Genomic DNA, 17685 nt, shown 5'->3' on the forward strand with positions numbered 1-17685 from the left:
TGCGTGCGTGTGTGTGTGTGTGCGCACTCGTGTTTAGAAAGAAGGAAGTCAAGGTTCAAGGTGAGAGCCTGAGAAGTACAAAACCTGTACATCTCCATGTCCGGCATATGTAATTGTTATAGAAAGCATGAGAATATAATGCCACAATGAAGTTCTCCTCCGCAAACAGCTAATATGAGACCAAACAATTACAGCATTTTAGCTCACTGACTCACATGGAAGGAATGTAATACAAGGATGGGTGCGTGCCAACTTTTAGGCACGTAAAAGTCCTATCCCTATGTCATGTTAGACTGCTTAAAATAAATTGAGATTACTAGGTTAATGTAGCAGATTTTCCAGTGAATTGGAAACAGACCCATAGTCACCTGCCATTAGATGATTTCACATGCTGGCCCTTTAACAATGAGCTAGTGGCTGTGAATGACCCCTGGCCCGGATGATCCCTCGAAAGTTTCCCAATCCCAACAGAACTGCTGTTTCATTTGTTAATGCTGCTGCTGCTGATCCAACACTGGGCTCAAACTAGAGGATTTTGTAGTAATCGATGACGTCACTCTTGACATGTTTCCCTGTATTAGCAGGACCTTTGAACTAATGTTTAAAGACCATGAGAAGGTCATGACATATAATACAATATGATACGGTAGGATACTACAATATCATACAAGACAAACCCCATTAAAATACGATATCCATTCATCCATTTTTCATAGCTACTTCTTTCCTAACCAGGGCCATGGGGGCCTGGAACCTATCCCAGGCCCCCATGCACAGGGTGGAGGGAGGGGAAGCACTTTGAATATGTCAGTCCATCACAGAGCGAGCACACATATTCACACCTGGGGGAAATTTATAGTCTCCAATTCAACTGACCTACATGCCTTTGGACAATAGGAAACCCACACAGAACATCATAAATTCTACAGTATGGTGCCAAAAACACATATTTACTATAGTAATCTGTTAGGTAAGTGGGCAGGTAAATGTAGTCGAGTGAAGATTAATAGGTATTATGTCTCACAAAAAGTAAACACTCAAGTGCCAGTACCAAAACCGTACTGTAACATAGTTCAGTAGAGGTCCTCAGTCCGCAGGGTAAATGTACCCTAAAATATACTTACACCAAATAACCAAGAGTAGAATGAAGTGCAACCTCTCATATTTAAATAATGATAAAACATGTCTGTGTCAAAGAAATATTCAGTTATTACATTCCTTCAGTTACTGTTACGTTCATTCATAAATAAATCAAATAAACACAACAGACATAATATCACTTCAGCATGTTGCTATTTTATTATTATAGGTATTTAAGAGCAGCATACAATTAGTGGTAAAATCCCACTATTACAAGTGAACACAACCACCAAAGTAGTCTAGCATATTTAATATATTTAACACTTGAGAACAGATTCCTGCCCTAGGCCAAACCTTTAAATAATTGATAACTTAACCCTTAGAGTGCATATTGTTGAGGAAATGAACTCCAAGTCTTATGATAATAACAAGAATAAGACACATTATCTGTTTCTTGGTACAGAAAGTCACTTCACAGTAAGAGATAAAAATCACATGAAACCTTGTGTGTCTGTTGTTAAAATCCACAACTATAAGCACCAATTTGCTGAAATTTCTCACACTGAACAAAACCAAGTCTGTACCAGCATGGTTTGCTAACTGCTTGTAAACACCCACACTGGAAAATATCTGGTTAATATGGAGAAAAAAATTACTGAGGAACTTCAAACACATTTCACATGTTTAAATCTGCAGCAATAAGTTATAGGTAACGTTATCTTCCTAAGAGCTATCTCATACAAGACAAGGAGGTCAGGCATTCTGTTTTACAGAAGATTTTTTTTTTCTCATTCCCTCTTCAGTTATAAAGTCATGTGACATGTAGTCAAAATGTGTATTATTCACTGCTATCTGCTCTGGTGAATGATCATCACATAATCTGAACCCTTATTTATCTTCCACTGATTTACTTTTTACTTTTTTTACTTTTGAGTGTTTTCATGTTAAGTGGGCTAAATAGTTCATGAGTGCAGACTACGCTGCTGGTGTTCCATGCCCTGCCTTCCTCTCACTGGCTGTCCGCTGAGAGGTCATCTGGCCAGTACTCGTCCTGCATGTAGTGTCTAGAGGAGGCAAAGTGGGGCTCTGGTGCTGAATCTTTTCCCCTCAACTCCTCCTCCAGCTCCCGCTCCCACTCGCCCTCCACCAACTTGTAGAGGTCCAGAGCAGCTTGGGCATCCTGCACCGAACAGTGGCCTCTCCTCCCAGCCTGGACAGGCAAAACAGGGCATGGCTGTCATGATGAGCAACAACCAGGTACTATAACCATGCTATAAATCAATAAGTATACTTTAGTTATGTGAAAACATGACAGAGAAAACTCAAGGGCTAGACCCTTTTCCTATAATCAATTTTATTGCCACACTAGAAAGTGCTGTCCTACATTTCAGAATGACTAAAAAAAAAAAATGCAAATCAATTTCTATACCAACTTTTCCATAACTACATACGAAATTCTCATGACTATATTTCTGCAGCATTGTTATAAAAACTGCACTATATTACCATTATTTCCATGACACTGCATGAAAGAGTGCAGACAGTAGTTTTCCACTTTTCACCCAAGTGAGAGTGTAATATGTGTTGTAGCTAAACTGTTGCAGATTACCATATAAGGATTCATTTCCTGTTAGAATAGAATAGATAACTGCTGACATGTGAAAACGTTCCTCAGTGAGAGGTCGCTGCCCAATGTGGTAAGCTACTCACTCCTTGCAAGTAAAAGAATTTACTACTCAGCTGGTCTCCTTTTGCAGTAGGTGTTCTCAGAATTTTATTTACAAGCATTATAAATAAAGCAACTAGGGTATGAAATCTTAAGACAAATACAATATGTCTCAGAGCAACCTGCACTTCTTGAATCTTGAAGCACATTTAGAAATTCCATGACTATTCCAGGATTTTTATGACTATAACTTTTTACGTTCAGTCATAGCTGGGCATACAGCTGCACACCTCACTGAAAATGCAACGTTTTGTGGGTGCATTTAATTCTGGTCTCCTGAGGTTACCATTGGTGGATGAACTGGTGACTCCTCCTCCTCTACAATTTCTATTGTCCTCATACAAATAAAATTTACACACATTTAATTATGCCTGAAAGTTACAAAGATGCAAACAACTGTGATGAAGGTCTCTCATGCAGCCTCACCTGAATCCTCCGATCCAGGAGCTTACTGGCCAAAATCTTGAGGGAAAGGCAGCGTCCACGGGGGAAGCCAGCCAATCGGCTGAGGTGACGCATAGTGCTGGTATCCCTTACCATGTGACCTGGATGAAACATGTCCAAGGCCTTGAAGTCATTGTAGACAGAGTGGCCCACCACCACCTTGCCCTCTAATATACTCAGGATCTAGAGAAGAGGAGAAATGGAGATGTACTAGCGTCATAAAATATGTATGGCATTCATCGTAAACAGTTTGAAGGATGACTGGTGAAAAATCTCTTGCCGTTTGTCTGCCAATTTAAAATCACCCTCATTTTAAATGTAGCCCTGTGCAGCAAGACACTCAAAAAGGCGAAGCACATACAGGGAAATCATTTATTTCAGTAGCTGGTTTAACATTTATGTAGACTCAGCACAGCTAATACCTCAAACATAGCCAAAATTGCACAAAACTAACTCACTGTGTATTTAGCCTGTACCTGCATGTGGTGTCTCTTCCTATTAGGAATGCACCACACCTTAGCTGATCATACTTTTTCGGTTTTTTTTTTTGTTTGTTTGTTTGTTTGTTTTTCACTTGAGTGAGAAAATGCCTTGTTAATTTAAAGCGACACAAAGCAATTTCTGACCACTAGAGGATGTTAAGAGTGCATTTGGAGTCAAGTCCATTTGTTAACAAACACACAGTCAGTCCTGCTTCTGGGTTCATGGTGCAACGCTTGTACAAAACTTTAAAGAAAAAATAAATTTTTGGGATGGAAATGAAGAATTCAGATCACTCTCTCAAGGCTCTTGTTGGATTACTTAGACTCTGATCTCCAACCTTAAAATATGGTGAAGCTGCAGACTTTCAGTGACATGGTGAGCTGCTGTGAATTAACTTTTTATGTTGCCACAGTGCTGACTGCAGCGACAGGAACTAGTGTGACTGATGTGACATTCAGATACATTTATCTGCAGAATATACAATTTCAGACATGCTTTGAATAAAGTCTGCAACGTGTGTGTCTGCCCATTCCAGCATGGACGAATTGGTAACACTTTACAATAAGAGTACAACAATTAACGTTAGTTAATGCCGTAATAAACATCAAGTAACAGTTAACTAACCGTTAACTAATGTGTCTAAGAATCATGTACTAATGCTGTTCATGCTAAAGTATTAATTTATATGTTATTTAGGGGTTATTGTGAATATTAACATTAGTAAATGCCATAATAATCATTAACTAACAGTTAATTAACCATTACAGCATTAACTGTCGTTAATTGTTGTACTCTTATTGTAAAGTGTTACTGATGAATTAGCTACAACAGATGTAATCACTGTGTATTTGTGTATTCAACATAGCTTTTACAAATGCATATAGTGTGAGAAGAGATGGGTAGAGAATTAAAAACCCATCCAATATTGCTACAGGATAGGGGTGTAAAGATCCATCAATCCGGAAAGATACATTGATTAATTTATCAATGATCCCACATAATCAATACTGTGTGAAAATATGAATCCATATCCTTATCTTAGAGATGCACCTTTTTTTTTTAAATTTCTCATGGCACGTCTGTGCCACTACTTCCGACCAATCACACCTCCTTCTTGAACTTTCAAATAATGCTAATGCCAGGTAGATAATGGCAGTCGTGGCCAGCAGCCAAAACCTAAAACAGCACCTAAAACAGACACATGGCTTCATAATGTCACCGACTGCGTTAAATGGGTATAATGATAGCATCTCATATTGATCATAGGGACATGAACTGAATCTAATCAAAACTGCATTATAGCTGACTTTGTGATTGATCAATATTGCGTCATTGTCCAAAGAATCAATATGTCATGTTGTGATGAAACTTGTGATTTACACCCCTGCTACGGGACAGGCCTCACCTCTTCCCTGGCCTCAACAAAGGGCGTAGCGTTAAGAAGGTGATGCCTCCGGATGCCACTCCAGCGAGTCCTGAAGTCTGTGACAGGCTGGCAGGGACGGATGTATTTATCATAAACGATGTTGCCATGATAGTCCAGTATGCTACAGCGGGCCAACTCACTACAACATCCGCCAGCCCCCGTGCCTACCATCTCACAGTCCATGGCCACCACAGAAGTGAAGAGGCAAGGTGAACTACGCCCACTAGCCGGGGGGCTCGTCTCCGAGGAGAAGCCGCTGTCCACGTCCCAACTCTCTACCAGAGGTGCAGCTCGCCTCTGGAGATCGGCTCCTTTGGGCTGCCGGGACACAGAGGTCTGTAAATCACACACCTGCTGTCCAGTCTGAGACACATCTGCGTGTGTGTCTCTTGAGTCCAGAGTGCTCTGACTTTCTTGTCCCACATGACTAGAGCATGGTTGCGTCTTTTTGACTATTTTATTTGTGTCCAGTGTTTCTTTGTGGCTGTCTGTTCTTTTCCTCTTGAAGCTGGCGATTCTGTTCATCCGCTGGCATTTTTTCCGGGTTTTTGCATTCTCCACAGCATGAAGCATCATGGCTTTTCGGCACAGATATCTGTAATTGCTGAGGAGCCCCCCTGAGGAGGCTTTAGCTCGATGTGAGGCTTCTGCCATCATCAGTCCATTTATTTGACCATGGATTCATTTCTGAAATAAAAACGACAGTACTGCCATAGTCAATCATTAAGGAACATGAATAGCTGTAAACTACGGCTTATAAAATATTAGCTAAGTGTGAATGCGTATTATTTTTCCACCTGTTTCATTTAACAAACTGAAAGGGCTGACTACACAGAAACACGATAGGGGCCAGGTGAGTGAAAAGCCAGAGAGGCCTTACTTGACATGTCAAAATTAGCCATGAAAGTAAAACTAAAAGACTAAAAACATTGGGGAGAAAAAAACAGCCGTATGATGTCACTTTGCTTATTGGCCAATAGAAAACACCTGGTAAATCATCAGTACCTTGTTTTTCGAAATCGCTAGGCTTAAAAAGTCAATTTAAACCGAGTCGAACCAAGTCTTCCATTGAAACAAGGAGCGTTTAAACAGTATCTCCTCTTTATTGTTGTAATAAACCACAATTAATCACAGTTATTTGCAATATGATTTTTTCATCTTTCGGCCCTGGTGTGTACCCTCCCGACAGCTCAGACATGTGAATCGAGGTCCTCTGTTGACGCTGTGCTCGCGGACGACAGCCACGTCAAACACACTGCAACCATGTAACAAGACTTGTTACACTATAATACCGCGCGTGGACATCAATTAACGTTATAGTTCTACATGTTAACAACGGAAGAACCGAGAAGGCTTGCATTAAGTGTTTTAACGACTCCGACATTACCGCTTCAGGCAGCACAAACAACACACTACAGCAACGCTTTATAACGCTGAAACAATAATATCGCATGTGACCAGCAAATAAAGGTATACTCACATGTTATCTATTGACCACAGGGCAGAGAGAGGTTGAATACGTTGTACAATAGCTTTTCAGGTAGCACGTGGAAAGGCTGAACATGCCTCGACAAGTTCCCTGCTCTCCCTCCTGATTGGCTCATTCTCTTCCTCGTTTGAAGTTTGGCAGGAAGTGGTATAAGGCTAAATAGCGACGAGGCGAGGCTGCCACCTAGCGGCTTGGCGAACAATCAGCCCATGACTGACGACTGTTTCACAAGTTCAAGTGATAAACACGTGAATCACTGCAGAACTACCACCAACGAAAACAGAAACTGATGATAGATTTAGCGAAATCGCGTTTACTTAGTTAAACCACTATATCGGGGCGAAAGTAGAATAATTTGATATGCAGCAAAGACAAGTGTGGGACTCAAGCCCCACTCACAGAAACACTTTATTTTCATAGTATAGTAGTCCAACTCAGCTGTACCTTGCACCCGTTGCATCACTGTAGTACCGTAACAGAAGTAAAGAAAAACCCCTTGGGGTATATGCAACAGCTACCAACACCTAATATTGACTGAAAAGTTGTCTTTAGTTTAGTATACCATGAAAATAAATCCAGGAGACACTTGTTTTTACCAAGTCTGTCCTCAAGGAACATGGTGGCTGGGAACTCAATATTGTGCTTAGATCCAAAGACAGATAAATGCCTTCATGATGACAGATGTAGGATTTTTCTGGGGCAGGGGGTCAATAGAGGTCTCTCACTGATGCAACAATCTGTCAATCCATTTTACTATAGCTGTTCTATAGCTATTTATTTTGAGCTGTTGTGAATTCTCACATTGGTTTATATGTGCATGTTATTACTTTGGAAAAGTGTGTTGCTGTGTACAAGGTGGCCCTTTCCTGGCAGGAAGGGAGGCAATGCATTTAAAAGGACAAGAAATGAGGGAAAGGAGAACGCAGCCATGAGATCCAAAGTTTCTGTGATCCGACTGAAAGGGAACAACACAAAGTTGTTCTACAAATTAGCATAACTGTATTTTAAGAGTATCTGTAGGTTTAATGTCACAGCATTTTTGCCTGTCTTAATAGCAGGGCAAACAAAAAAGTAATCAAAAATCATACAGTTTTTGGGGTTTTGTGGGCCTTTTATTTCACAATCCTTCCAAATGTACAAAAACAAAGACGTGGTACAAAAAAAAAAAAAAGAAAAAAAAAAAAGAATTCCCCATAACCAATACCCCTGTCGAGACGACAACAACAAAAACAAACAAAGCAACAGATGACTGGAGACTGGTGTCAAACCAAAGTGCATCAGTCTGAGGTGAAGTAGACAGACCAGGGGAAATAATCTCAAAATTTTCAAAAGCTGTCCCTCTTCCCTAACATTTTTTTTGTTTCTGTTTTGTTTTTAAAATCAGGCAGGCCCTGGCCACCACCTCTCCACCTTCCACAGTTTTCCCAGAGCAGCGGAGGACCCAAAGGGAGGGCCACGTCATTATGACTTGGCTTCAGAGCATTCGGTAGTTCACTAAGAGACTGGAATATAATTTAGTTCTTTCTCTGTCGGGATTCCCCAATCCTCCTCCTGTTGTGGGGGATGTCGAGTTCCAGTTTGGAGCTTTTATAGCTCTGACTTCTTCTTCTTCTTCTTGGGCTCCTCCTGCACCACCAAGGTGTTTGTGCCCTCCCTCTTCAGGTATGAGATGAAGTCACTCACCTCACGACCACCCTGGAATGAGAGCAGCAGGATATGATTATTAGTTAACATACAAATCAGGAGGTAAAGCCCAAGCTGTCAGCCAGCATACAGACATAAAACCTCTTTGTTTTAATAATCACTCAAGCCAAGTCTCACCTCATATTTCTTTGGGTTTTGTTTCTGTCCAGCTGGGGAAAAGTAGATTGTGGGGAATCTAGAAAGAAGAAGGTTGAAGAGATGTTATGAGCTTAACAAATATCACTGATAAAACTTCATATTCAAGGTCATCACACTGGAACTTCAAATTCATTGGTTTTTCCAAAATCTTTCAAGGGCTTTCCTTAATTAATATTGGGTCAGACATGACATTGCTCAAAATTTGACATTACAGGCCTTGTTTCTTTACTCTTAATCCTGTCAAGTTATAAAATCATTCACTGCTATATCAAACAAATCTCAGGATGTGATCCTTGAATGGAGAAAGTTCAGGAGAGTTGAAGCATATTGATAAATTAGGGGCAATTTCAAATTTAAAAAAAAAAAAAAAAAAAAAAGGGACCTATTATTTTTCTCAAATGTAAACTTAATTTTCAAGGCCTGGGTTTGCCAAATGTCAAATCACTTAACATTGCATCACTAAATGTTGCATTTTCATGATCTGTACAAATGTAAACCACAGTTAAATGTGTACCACATTTAACTGATCATTACTGACCCTCTGACTTCATATGGGGACGGCACGTCATTGGCTGTGGCATCCATCTTGGCAATGACAACATTAGGATCATTGGCCAGCTGTGAGGGTAGAAGAAAGAAACTGTTATTCTCAGCAAAACAAGTTCATAACACTGACACCTCTGGTTCTAGGGACAGTCTGTCAGCTTCATCTCGTCCTGTGTGGTTCAATAGGTAGAGCATTCCACCAACACTACTGGGGTTTTGAAGGGTGGGAGTGTTGCTTCCCACTGGAGACATTCATGCAAATACATTTTCTAATACAAATATCCACCAAATTGTTTGTGTTGTAAGTATTTTCCCCTCCCACTCCCTTTACCTTCTCTCCCAGCTCTTTGTATTTGGGCTCCAGGCTCTTGCAGTGGCCACACCATGGAGCGTAGAACTCAATCAGGACATCTTTGCTCTCGTCGTTGACAATAGAGTCAAAGTTCTCGGCCACCACAACCTGGAATCAAGGAATGTACCTCATCACAAACTGGCTAATAGTAAGATAAATCTGCATCAAACATATACAAGAGGGTGGGGATAAAATTAAATTAGCAGTGGTGCTAAATGCTTAAATTTACCATTACATCAGTTTAGTCACCATTAGGCAGACAGTCATGTATCCAGTGACACTACAATGCTTTGTAAACCAATGGTTTGTCTACCTTGTTCACTCGACTTGCGAGTTAGTTGAACAGCAGACAGCACATAATTAACATGTACCCCAGTCAGGTTGATTTATGCTGGTATGTTTAGGTACCTTTTTCCTTCAGCTATAAAGAAACTTTCCTTTTTGCATAGTGAAAGACAGTATGCAATTACATGTAAAAACTCAGTGTAGGCTTCTTTTCAATTGCATTTATAGCCATAATTTTGCTTCCACAGAATTTAGGAAAGTAACTGTACTTCTTAATTGGGATACATTCATAAATCTTCCAACTCCTGCCTGGACAAACAAAAATATAAGAATAAATAAGTTACAAGACCTTGATTACACAGCCAAGACATGGCAGTATAATCTGTGTGTGCACTATTATATGTATACTACAGTAGAATGTCTGTATTTTACATTGGGATTGTATTAGATTAGGCATATCACAGCGGATCTGCTTGAATTATTAGAATTATTCTGGGATATGTCTTTGTTATATACAGACACACTGAAGAGCAAGCACCCATGATTTTTAGTCACGTTTATACTCATATATACAGCAAAGTGACCAATAACCATAATTTGATTTAGTTTGATTTGATTAGACTGCTCTATCATTAATTTAAGTATCAATTTATGTACCTAATCCCATTATCTAAAATCAAAAATAACCCCTCACCCTTCAACATCCATGTGGCCAGTCACAGGATTCAGGCAAACTTTCTTTTCTTTAAAACTACTCAAATCTTATGCACAAAGAGTAATCACAGAGACCCAACAGCTCCAATGTGGTAGCAAAACATGAAAACAAGTCTCCTTGGGAAATAAACAAGGATCAGATAAATTACACCATGTGCATTATACGCAAGGTTTAAACTAAAATTAGAGAAGCTCCTGGGACGCTGTATCTCACCTTGACAGGTCCGTCGTTGTTCTCAGGGATGGGCTCTGATTTGAGGTAGCGCTTCAGTTTGCCGTCAAAGTAGTCCTGCAGGAAACGCTCCAGGGCTTTTCCGTCACGACTGTTGGGAAGGGAAAAACAAAGACAAAGACAAAACAATCAGCTGAGAAAGGTGACAATTGGGAAAACATGGATATCAACAGGCCTCCAGGTTTAAATCTGTTGGATTTATAAAGCTATACATGTACAATAAAATTTGTTATTGTCAGCCCCTACCAAATGTCTCTGTTCATCCGTTTATTGAAGCTTTACTCTTCTGCAGATCCCTCTAGTATCATATATCATCACTGTGTGATTGTGTATGTAAGTGCCACCAGCACAAAATGTCACCACTTTGGCCCACACTTTTAATAAAAGCATATTATAATTGGTTGAGATTGTTGCTTGTGTCACCCTAAATGGACCTCCACTGAGTTATACCGAGCCACTTACGTGAACTCCTCAGTCATGACGTATTTGTCTCCCTTGGTAGTGCGGATGCCCACCACAGGCAGCTCTCCAGTGCTGGCGTCCAGGCCATACTCAGAGATGTCATGGCCGAAGACGTTCTTGTTGGCCACGGCAAAGTTCAGCTTATGACCCTGATCCAGGAAGCCCTTGGCCACCTTCATCACCCTGAGAAAAAAATTTTTGGATTGGCTGTCAGACATGATCACTAGCCATCACAACGGGATTTAATAAACTTTAGTCTGGACTGACACTATGCTGAGACTCCCTACCTGTTCCTCCAGTAGTTGGATCCCTTGGGGTTTTTGTCGTAGTCCACATCGTAATAAGCCACCAGCAGGTCCTTCCCCTTCAGCTGGTCTTTGTTGTCATCTGTCATGTGGGGGCACATTCCAAAGCTGAGAGGGAAACAGAAAGTGAAATCAACTTATTCAACAAAGAAATGTAAACAGGATATGCTCTTAGGATTGTCTGTGTTGTTTTTAACCAGATGAGCCCGAGAGGCTGCAGACAGTCTCTGGTTCAGCCACGAAGACACATTTACATTCTATAGATCTGACATCAAGCAGTTTGTCTTTAGTAGCAAAACTGCAGAAAAGGGCATGGATGAGGCTGCTTTGGTAGCACCGATGTTTATTTTATTTTATTTTTTTTGTAACAGAGTAAGGTTTGAGGAAAGTGAAAGTAAAACTGAAGTAAAATATGCCCTCATCACTGACCAAGCAAAATCAAAGATGACAAAGAAAGTTCATATGAAATTAGAAAATTCTTTGGTTTGGTTATCAGAGCAAAGAACTACAGGGAACCATCACTTGCCAGCTTTGTCGTGTGACTCGCTACAAAGGGTGACAACAACAGGAAACTGAACAAGTCAGAGTACTCAAAATGTAACATGCGCCCTTGAACTGATAACAAGCTCTACTGACACTGTGGACAAAAAAGTAAAAGTAAAAGTAGTGGGGAACTTGTGCACATCACACAAAAGAGCAAAATAAATGACACTCTTATTCATATAAGAGCATAGTCACCTAGCTTGCTATTTCATGTTTCTGTCAAAACCATTTTTTAAAGATAGTGATCCATGTCTAAGCGTCTATTTTGGATGTTCAGATCCTGTTTTGGAGTTGGTCATATTCACATATAAGATGCTGAGTCACTACCAGTGCCTAAAATGGTATGAAATAATTTGGTATGACTAACAGGCTGGCTAGTTCTACCTCAAACATGTCCACAAATCTATCTATGTGTTTCTACTGATAATTATGTCTATTGTGTCAGGGCATGAATCCTTGTTACAGCTGTAAACCCTCAAGCACAGAGAGATCACCTCAGCTCTCTCTAACATCATCTGCACGAGATCCTATTCGTCTGTCCTGTGTGATCTCCTCTCTCATGCAGACACAGCATATCTGCAGTAAAGTCAAGTGATGCTCTGCGAAAGCTTCAGGTGAGATTCAGTATGCCCATACAAACAGGACACTCTAATACTGTGACATTGGAATCTCACATAATATATGACTAACAAAATGATTTTAGTCAAGAGTTGGCAAGCTAGGATCTATTTTAACATATACAGTTGTCCCTCGCTATAACGCGGTTCACATTTCGCGGCCTCGCAGTTTCGCGGATTTTTTTAGTGCAATTTTGCATGCTTTTTTTTAATACAGCGCATTGTGTTCTGCGTCCTGATTGGCTAAGGGAGAGCCTGCACAGTTTGTTCTGCGTCCTGATTGGCTAAGGGAGAGCCTGCACAGTTTGTTCTGCGTCCTGATTGGCCAAGGTTACTGTAGACCATTGTCAATCAATCTCCTCCGCGCCGTGTCTCCTGTACAGTACAGAATGCGTTCATTCTATAATACTGGACTTTTTTTCTATGAAGGTTTGAACTTTGAGTGTTTAAACAAGAAAGAGAGAAAAGTGAGAAAATGTTGATGCCTGTCTGAGAAAAGTGTATAAAGTGTGTAGTGAGGGGTTTTACAGCCTTAAAACATCTATAATAAGTGTAAAAAAATAAAGCTGACTACTTCGCGGATTTTGCCTATTGCGGGTTATTTTTAGACCGTAACTCCCGCGATAAATGAGGGACCACTGTATAACATTTAGTGGTGATAATAGCTGTACATCAGTGAACAAAGTAAGAGCCAAACCTGTGTGTGCATTATGATCCACACAACCCACTGCATGGCGTCCAATTGTCATTATGCCATGTGTGTCAATATGTACTGTGCTAACAAAGAAAGATGACTTATGTTTGCATTAGTGACAAAACAAATTCCTGTAAATTACTGTACTTGGCAAATAAAATGAACTATCCTCTACTGCCCAGGACAGAGCAAGAGTAACTACACCTGGAGGACAAGGCATGGACTGAGAAAGCTACTACTATCTACTGCATAACGAGACACTCACATGTTATCCTGGATGAATCTCTTGATCTTGTTACTGGTGAACTTCTCCTCGCTGAACTTGACTGTGTTCTCTTCAAACTTGTTGCTGAGCCGTGGTGGGCGGAACAGAACAACTCCCCTGCAAACCAACAGAGCAAAGTTCAGTGTCGCCCTGCGTCACCAACACCAAGTTACACCACTGGTATCACTGAATAACGCTGACTGACAGACCGTCACTTGGATAAGGAAGCAAGTGACTTGAGTCATTAGCAGCACCTACATACTATAGTCGGACTAAAAAGAATTAGGACAACGTCAAAACAGAAATGGGTACTCACTCTCCCTCAATACCATGGCTCTGGAGAAGAGCCTCAGAGTTGGTGTGGGCAAATCGGTAAGACTCCCTCAGGGCGCTGGCAGCCCTCAGGAACTCTGTCTGGGCTGTGCTTCCACTATCAGCGAAGAAGCCTGGGGATCAAAAATGAATCATGATCAGGGCAAGCAGCTAACTTTTCCACCTAGAAATCACAGTGACAGATCATTTCCACAATGAACCAACAGCTAACAATGTTACCAGCCAAATAACAGAGTAGAAAATCTGCATGATGGCTGGTTGCATGCCAAAGTGGCTTGTACTCCTCAGTAGGCAAACTCACCCACTACAGCCAAAATCTACCAGCAGTGGGCTAAAGTTAATCTCCCCTTTTGTTTCATGTTCCAACTGAGATACCCAGTCAGACAGCACACGCTACAGAAACTCCATCCATGTAAGAAACAAAGAGACTGACTGCACAAAAGCACTCACCAATAACACTTGCATCTTGGTCTGCAATGAACTTCTCAAATTCTGTATCATCCTTAACCTCCACAGAGGCTGGGCCAGCTTGTTTCTTCAGGTGGCTGACAATTCCATCTGATAAAGCGAATTAAAGGCACAAGAGCAATAGAAAGATGGAAAGACACAAAAAGAATACATACCATTAGGACAAATAATCAGACACTGAAGTGTATTCAAATAGGTTTCAGAACCTTTTGGCCATTTTATGGAGATCAACATGTTTTAAAATAAAATCACATTACCTGCAGTTCTGGGACCATCATAGCCACCAGAGTCCTCTCCATCTCTGAAGATCTTCAGTGTTGGGTAGCCACTGACTCCATACTTGCTGCAGACATTGCTGTTGGCTGTGCAGTCAACCTAAAAGGTAAAACACACCATTCACCTTCTGAGGATGTACTTAGGTGCAGCAAGTGCCACAGTAAAGAGTACAGAAAGTTAGAGGAAACTGCTCACAGTGAGTTAAACTAAATCATGCAATACCTTGGCCAATGGGACAATGCCTTTCAGACGTGTGGCAGCTGCCTCGTACTCAGGTGCTAGCCGTTTACAGTGCCCACACCTGATAGGGAGAGGAAAGGATATGGATCTGTCACACAAAAGCACCACATACACCTCAACCACAATTTAGTCAGGGTTTAAGCTCAGGGGTAATCTGGGAGATCTTGTATCTTCAAAGTGGAATTTGATGCCAAAGCATATCAACAAGATTTAGATGCTGGAAGTTGGATCAGTTGTACAGCAAAAAAACAAAAACAAAAACAAAAAACAAAAACAAAAACGAAGGCCTCACAACACAAAGAATTCTGACTATTTTTTTTTTTTTTTAAATGGGTCAAATATTGAGCGAAACTGCAACCTCTTTCTTCCACTCTAGTCAAGTTTGTCGTAGTGGAACCATGTAACAGTTCACTGCGACCAATCAAAGGTGGCCACCAAAACTTCCCGGACCAATCAGGACGTTACAACAGTGTAGGTCCACGCCCCCAACTTCCTTAGTAACACCATTCTCACGTAGTTTCCATTGAAAGATTTCACAGCTGGCCCGATTGTTTAAAAATAAGGATTCACACAAATTACAGCGAATAATTTTCAGTTCGCCTGCTCGAATAATTAATGCACTGTCACACCGTGTCTCTGCATTACCAGGTCCACCGAAAATATCCACAATTTCACCTATTCATTACCGCTAGTTAACATTCTAGGTCCCTAGCAAATACACTTAATTTTTTTTGCTCCACGAGCATTGTTATTGTTACGCACTAAGCGAAATATGCAATTTGTACATCGGATAAAATAAGTTTAATGCATTTCAAGAAATCGTGTGTGAAAGCAGCAAGTGCTTCAAGTTCAGAAAAAGTAGCCACCAAGCTAGTTCGGCTAACGTGCTAAATTGAGAGGCACAATCGAAAGCAAATTAGCTGCACACATGGCGTTTTACATTTGTAGATAATTCCACAGCTAAAAATACTTCTCATAAAAGGTGAGACTCACCAAGGAGCAAAAAATTCCACAAGGATAAGCTCGTGGTCTCCAATCTTGCTGTCAAAATCGTCATCCGTGAATTCAAGCACATCACTAGCCTGGGTAAACCCAGCCAGAGCAGCGATGAAAATCAGCCTCAACATTTTTTTCTCCCACACCGCCCCAACGGCTTTAGTTTAGCAAAACTGTAAACGAGCTGTGTTGGAGGCAGCTCCTGTCGAGAAGATGAAGGCCAAGGCTGACGGCTCGGAAAGGCCAAACGCAGGACACACTACTCGATAGAGAAAGAGAAAGGGTTAGAGGCGGCGGCGGGGATGAGCAGCACCGGGGCTTCCTCTCCGTCTCGTAACCACAGTGTGGCATCCTACCATTGGATTTTGAACCGCGTCACTCTGCCTCGGCCAGCCAATGAGAAGCGGGCACACGCGACTTTCTGGTTTCAGGACCAATCGTCGTTCGCCAAAAATCAGACCCTTCGTCCCGAAATGCGGAAGAGAAATAGCAGTTACCATGGATGTGACTATAGTTCTCTGCACCACGCCGTATTAGGGCCATTGTGTGTGTGTGTGTGTGTGTGTGCATCAGATATTAAACTGCTAAAATTGAGAAAAAAAATCACAAATTTATATATATACATACACACACACACACACACACACACACACACACACACACACACACACACACATATATATATACACACACACCCATATGTGTGTATATATATATATACATACACACATACATATATACACACACACACACACACACACACACACACACACACACACACACACACATACAGTACAGGCCAAAAGTTTGGACACACCTTCTCATTCAATGCATTTTCTTTATTTTCATGACTATTTACATTGTAGATTCTCACTGAAGGCATCAAAACTATGAATGAACACGTGGAGTTATGTACTTAACAAAAAAAGGTGAAATAACTGAAAACATGTTTTATATTCTAGTTTCTTCAAAATAGCCACCCTTTGCTCTGATTACTGCTTTGCACACTCTTGGCATTCTCTCGATGAGCTTCAAGAGGTAGTCACCTGAAATGGTTTTCCAACAGTCTTGAAGGAGTTCCCAGAGGTGTTTAGCACTTGTTGGCCCCTTTGCCTTCACTCTGCGGTCCAGCTCACCCCAAACCATCTGGATTGGGTTCAGGTCCGGTGACTGTGGAGGCCAGGTCATCTGCCGCAGCACTCCATCACTCTCCTTCTTGGTCAAATAGCCCTTACACAGCCTGGAGGTGTGTTTGGGGTCATTGTCCTGTTGAAAAATAAATGATGGTCCAACTAAACGCAAACCGGATGGGATGGCATGTCGCTGCAGGATGCTGTGGTAGCCATGCTGGTTCAGTGTGCCTTCAATTTTGAATAAATCCCCAACAGTGTCACCAGCAAAACACCCCCACACCATCACACCTCCTCCTCCATGCTTCACAGTGGGAACCAGGCATGTGGAATCCATCCGTTCACCTTTTCTGTGTCTCACAGAGACACGGCGGTTGGAACCAAAGATCTCAAATTTGGACTCATCAGACCAAAGCACAGATTTCCACTGGTCTAATGTCCATTCTTTGTGTTTCCTGGCCCAAACAAATCTCTTCTGCTTGTTGCCTCTCCTTAGCAGTGGTTTCCTAGCAGCTATTTGACCATGAAGGCCTGATTGGCGCAGTCTCCTCTTAACAGTTGTTCTAGAGATGGGTCTGCTGCTAGAACTCTGTGTGGCATTTATCTGGTCTCTGATCTGAGCTGCTGTTAACTTGCGATTTCTGAGGCTGGTGACTCGGATGAACTTGTCCTCAGAAGCAGAGGTGACTCTTGGTCTTCCTTTCCTGGGTCGGTCCTCATGTGTGCCAGTTTCATTG

General features: G+C 41.3%; 2 protein-coding genes across 2 annotated transcripts; both read right to left on the reverse strand.

The window, feature by feature from the left end:
* Positions 1-1271: 1271 nt before the first annotated feature.
* isg20 (interferon stimulated exonuclease gene) lies at positions 1272-6772 on the reverse strand. The gene is made up of 4 exons (XM_030054626.1): positions 6640-6772; positions 5139-5846; positions 3233-3433; positions 1272-2290 (listed from the first exon to the last, which is right to left on the reverse strand). Exons 2-4 carry the CDS (start codon positions 5814-5816, stop codon positions 2090-2092), a joined length of 1080 nt encoding a protein of 359 aa, XP_029910486.1. The 5' UTR covers positions 5817-5846; positions 6640-6772; the 3' UTR covers positions 1272-2089.
* A 973-nt stretch (positions 6773-7745) lies between these two features.
* Positions 7746-15949, reverse strand: pdia3 (protein disulfide isomerase family A, member 3). Its single transcript, XM_030054294.1, has 13 exons — positions 15816-15949; positions 14805-14883; positions 14564-14681; positions 14289-14396; positions 13822-13951; positions 13506-13622; positions 11369-11494; positions 11082-11264; positions 10602-10710; positions 9368-9496; positions 9029-9108; positions 8470-8527; positions 7746-8343 (listed from the first exon to the last, which is right to left on the reverse strand). The coding sequence occupies exons 1-13, from the start codon at positions 15947-15949 to the stop codon at positions 8236-8238; spliced, it is 1479 nt and encodes a 492-aa protein (XP_029910154.1). The 3' UTR covers positions 7746-8235.
* Between the last annotated feature and the right edge of the window lie 1736 nt (positions 15950-17685).

This window comes from Myripristis murdjan, chromosome 6 (genome assembly GCF_902150065.1).
Source record: "Myripristis murdjan chromosome 6, fMyrMur1.1, whole genome shotgun sequence".
Lineage (NCBI taxonomy): Eukaryota > Metazoa > Chordata > Actinopteri > Holocentriformes > Holocentridae > Myripristis > Myripristis murdjan.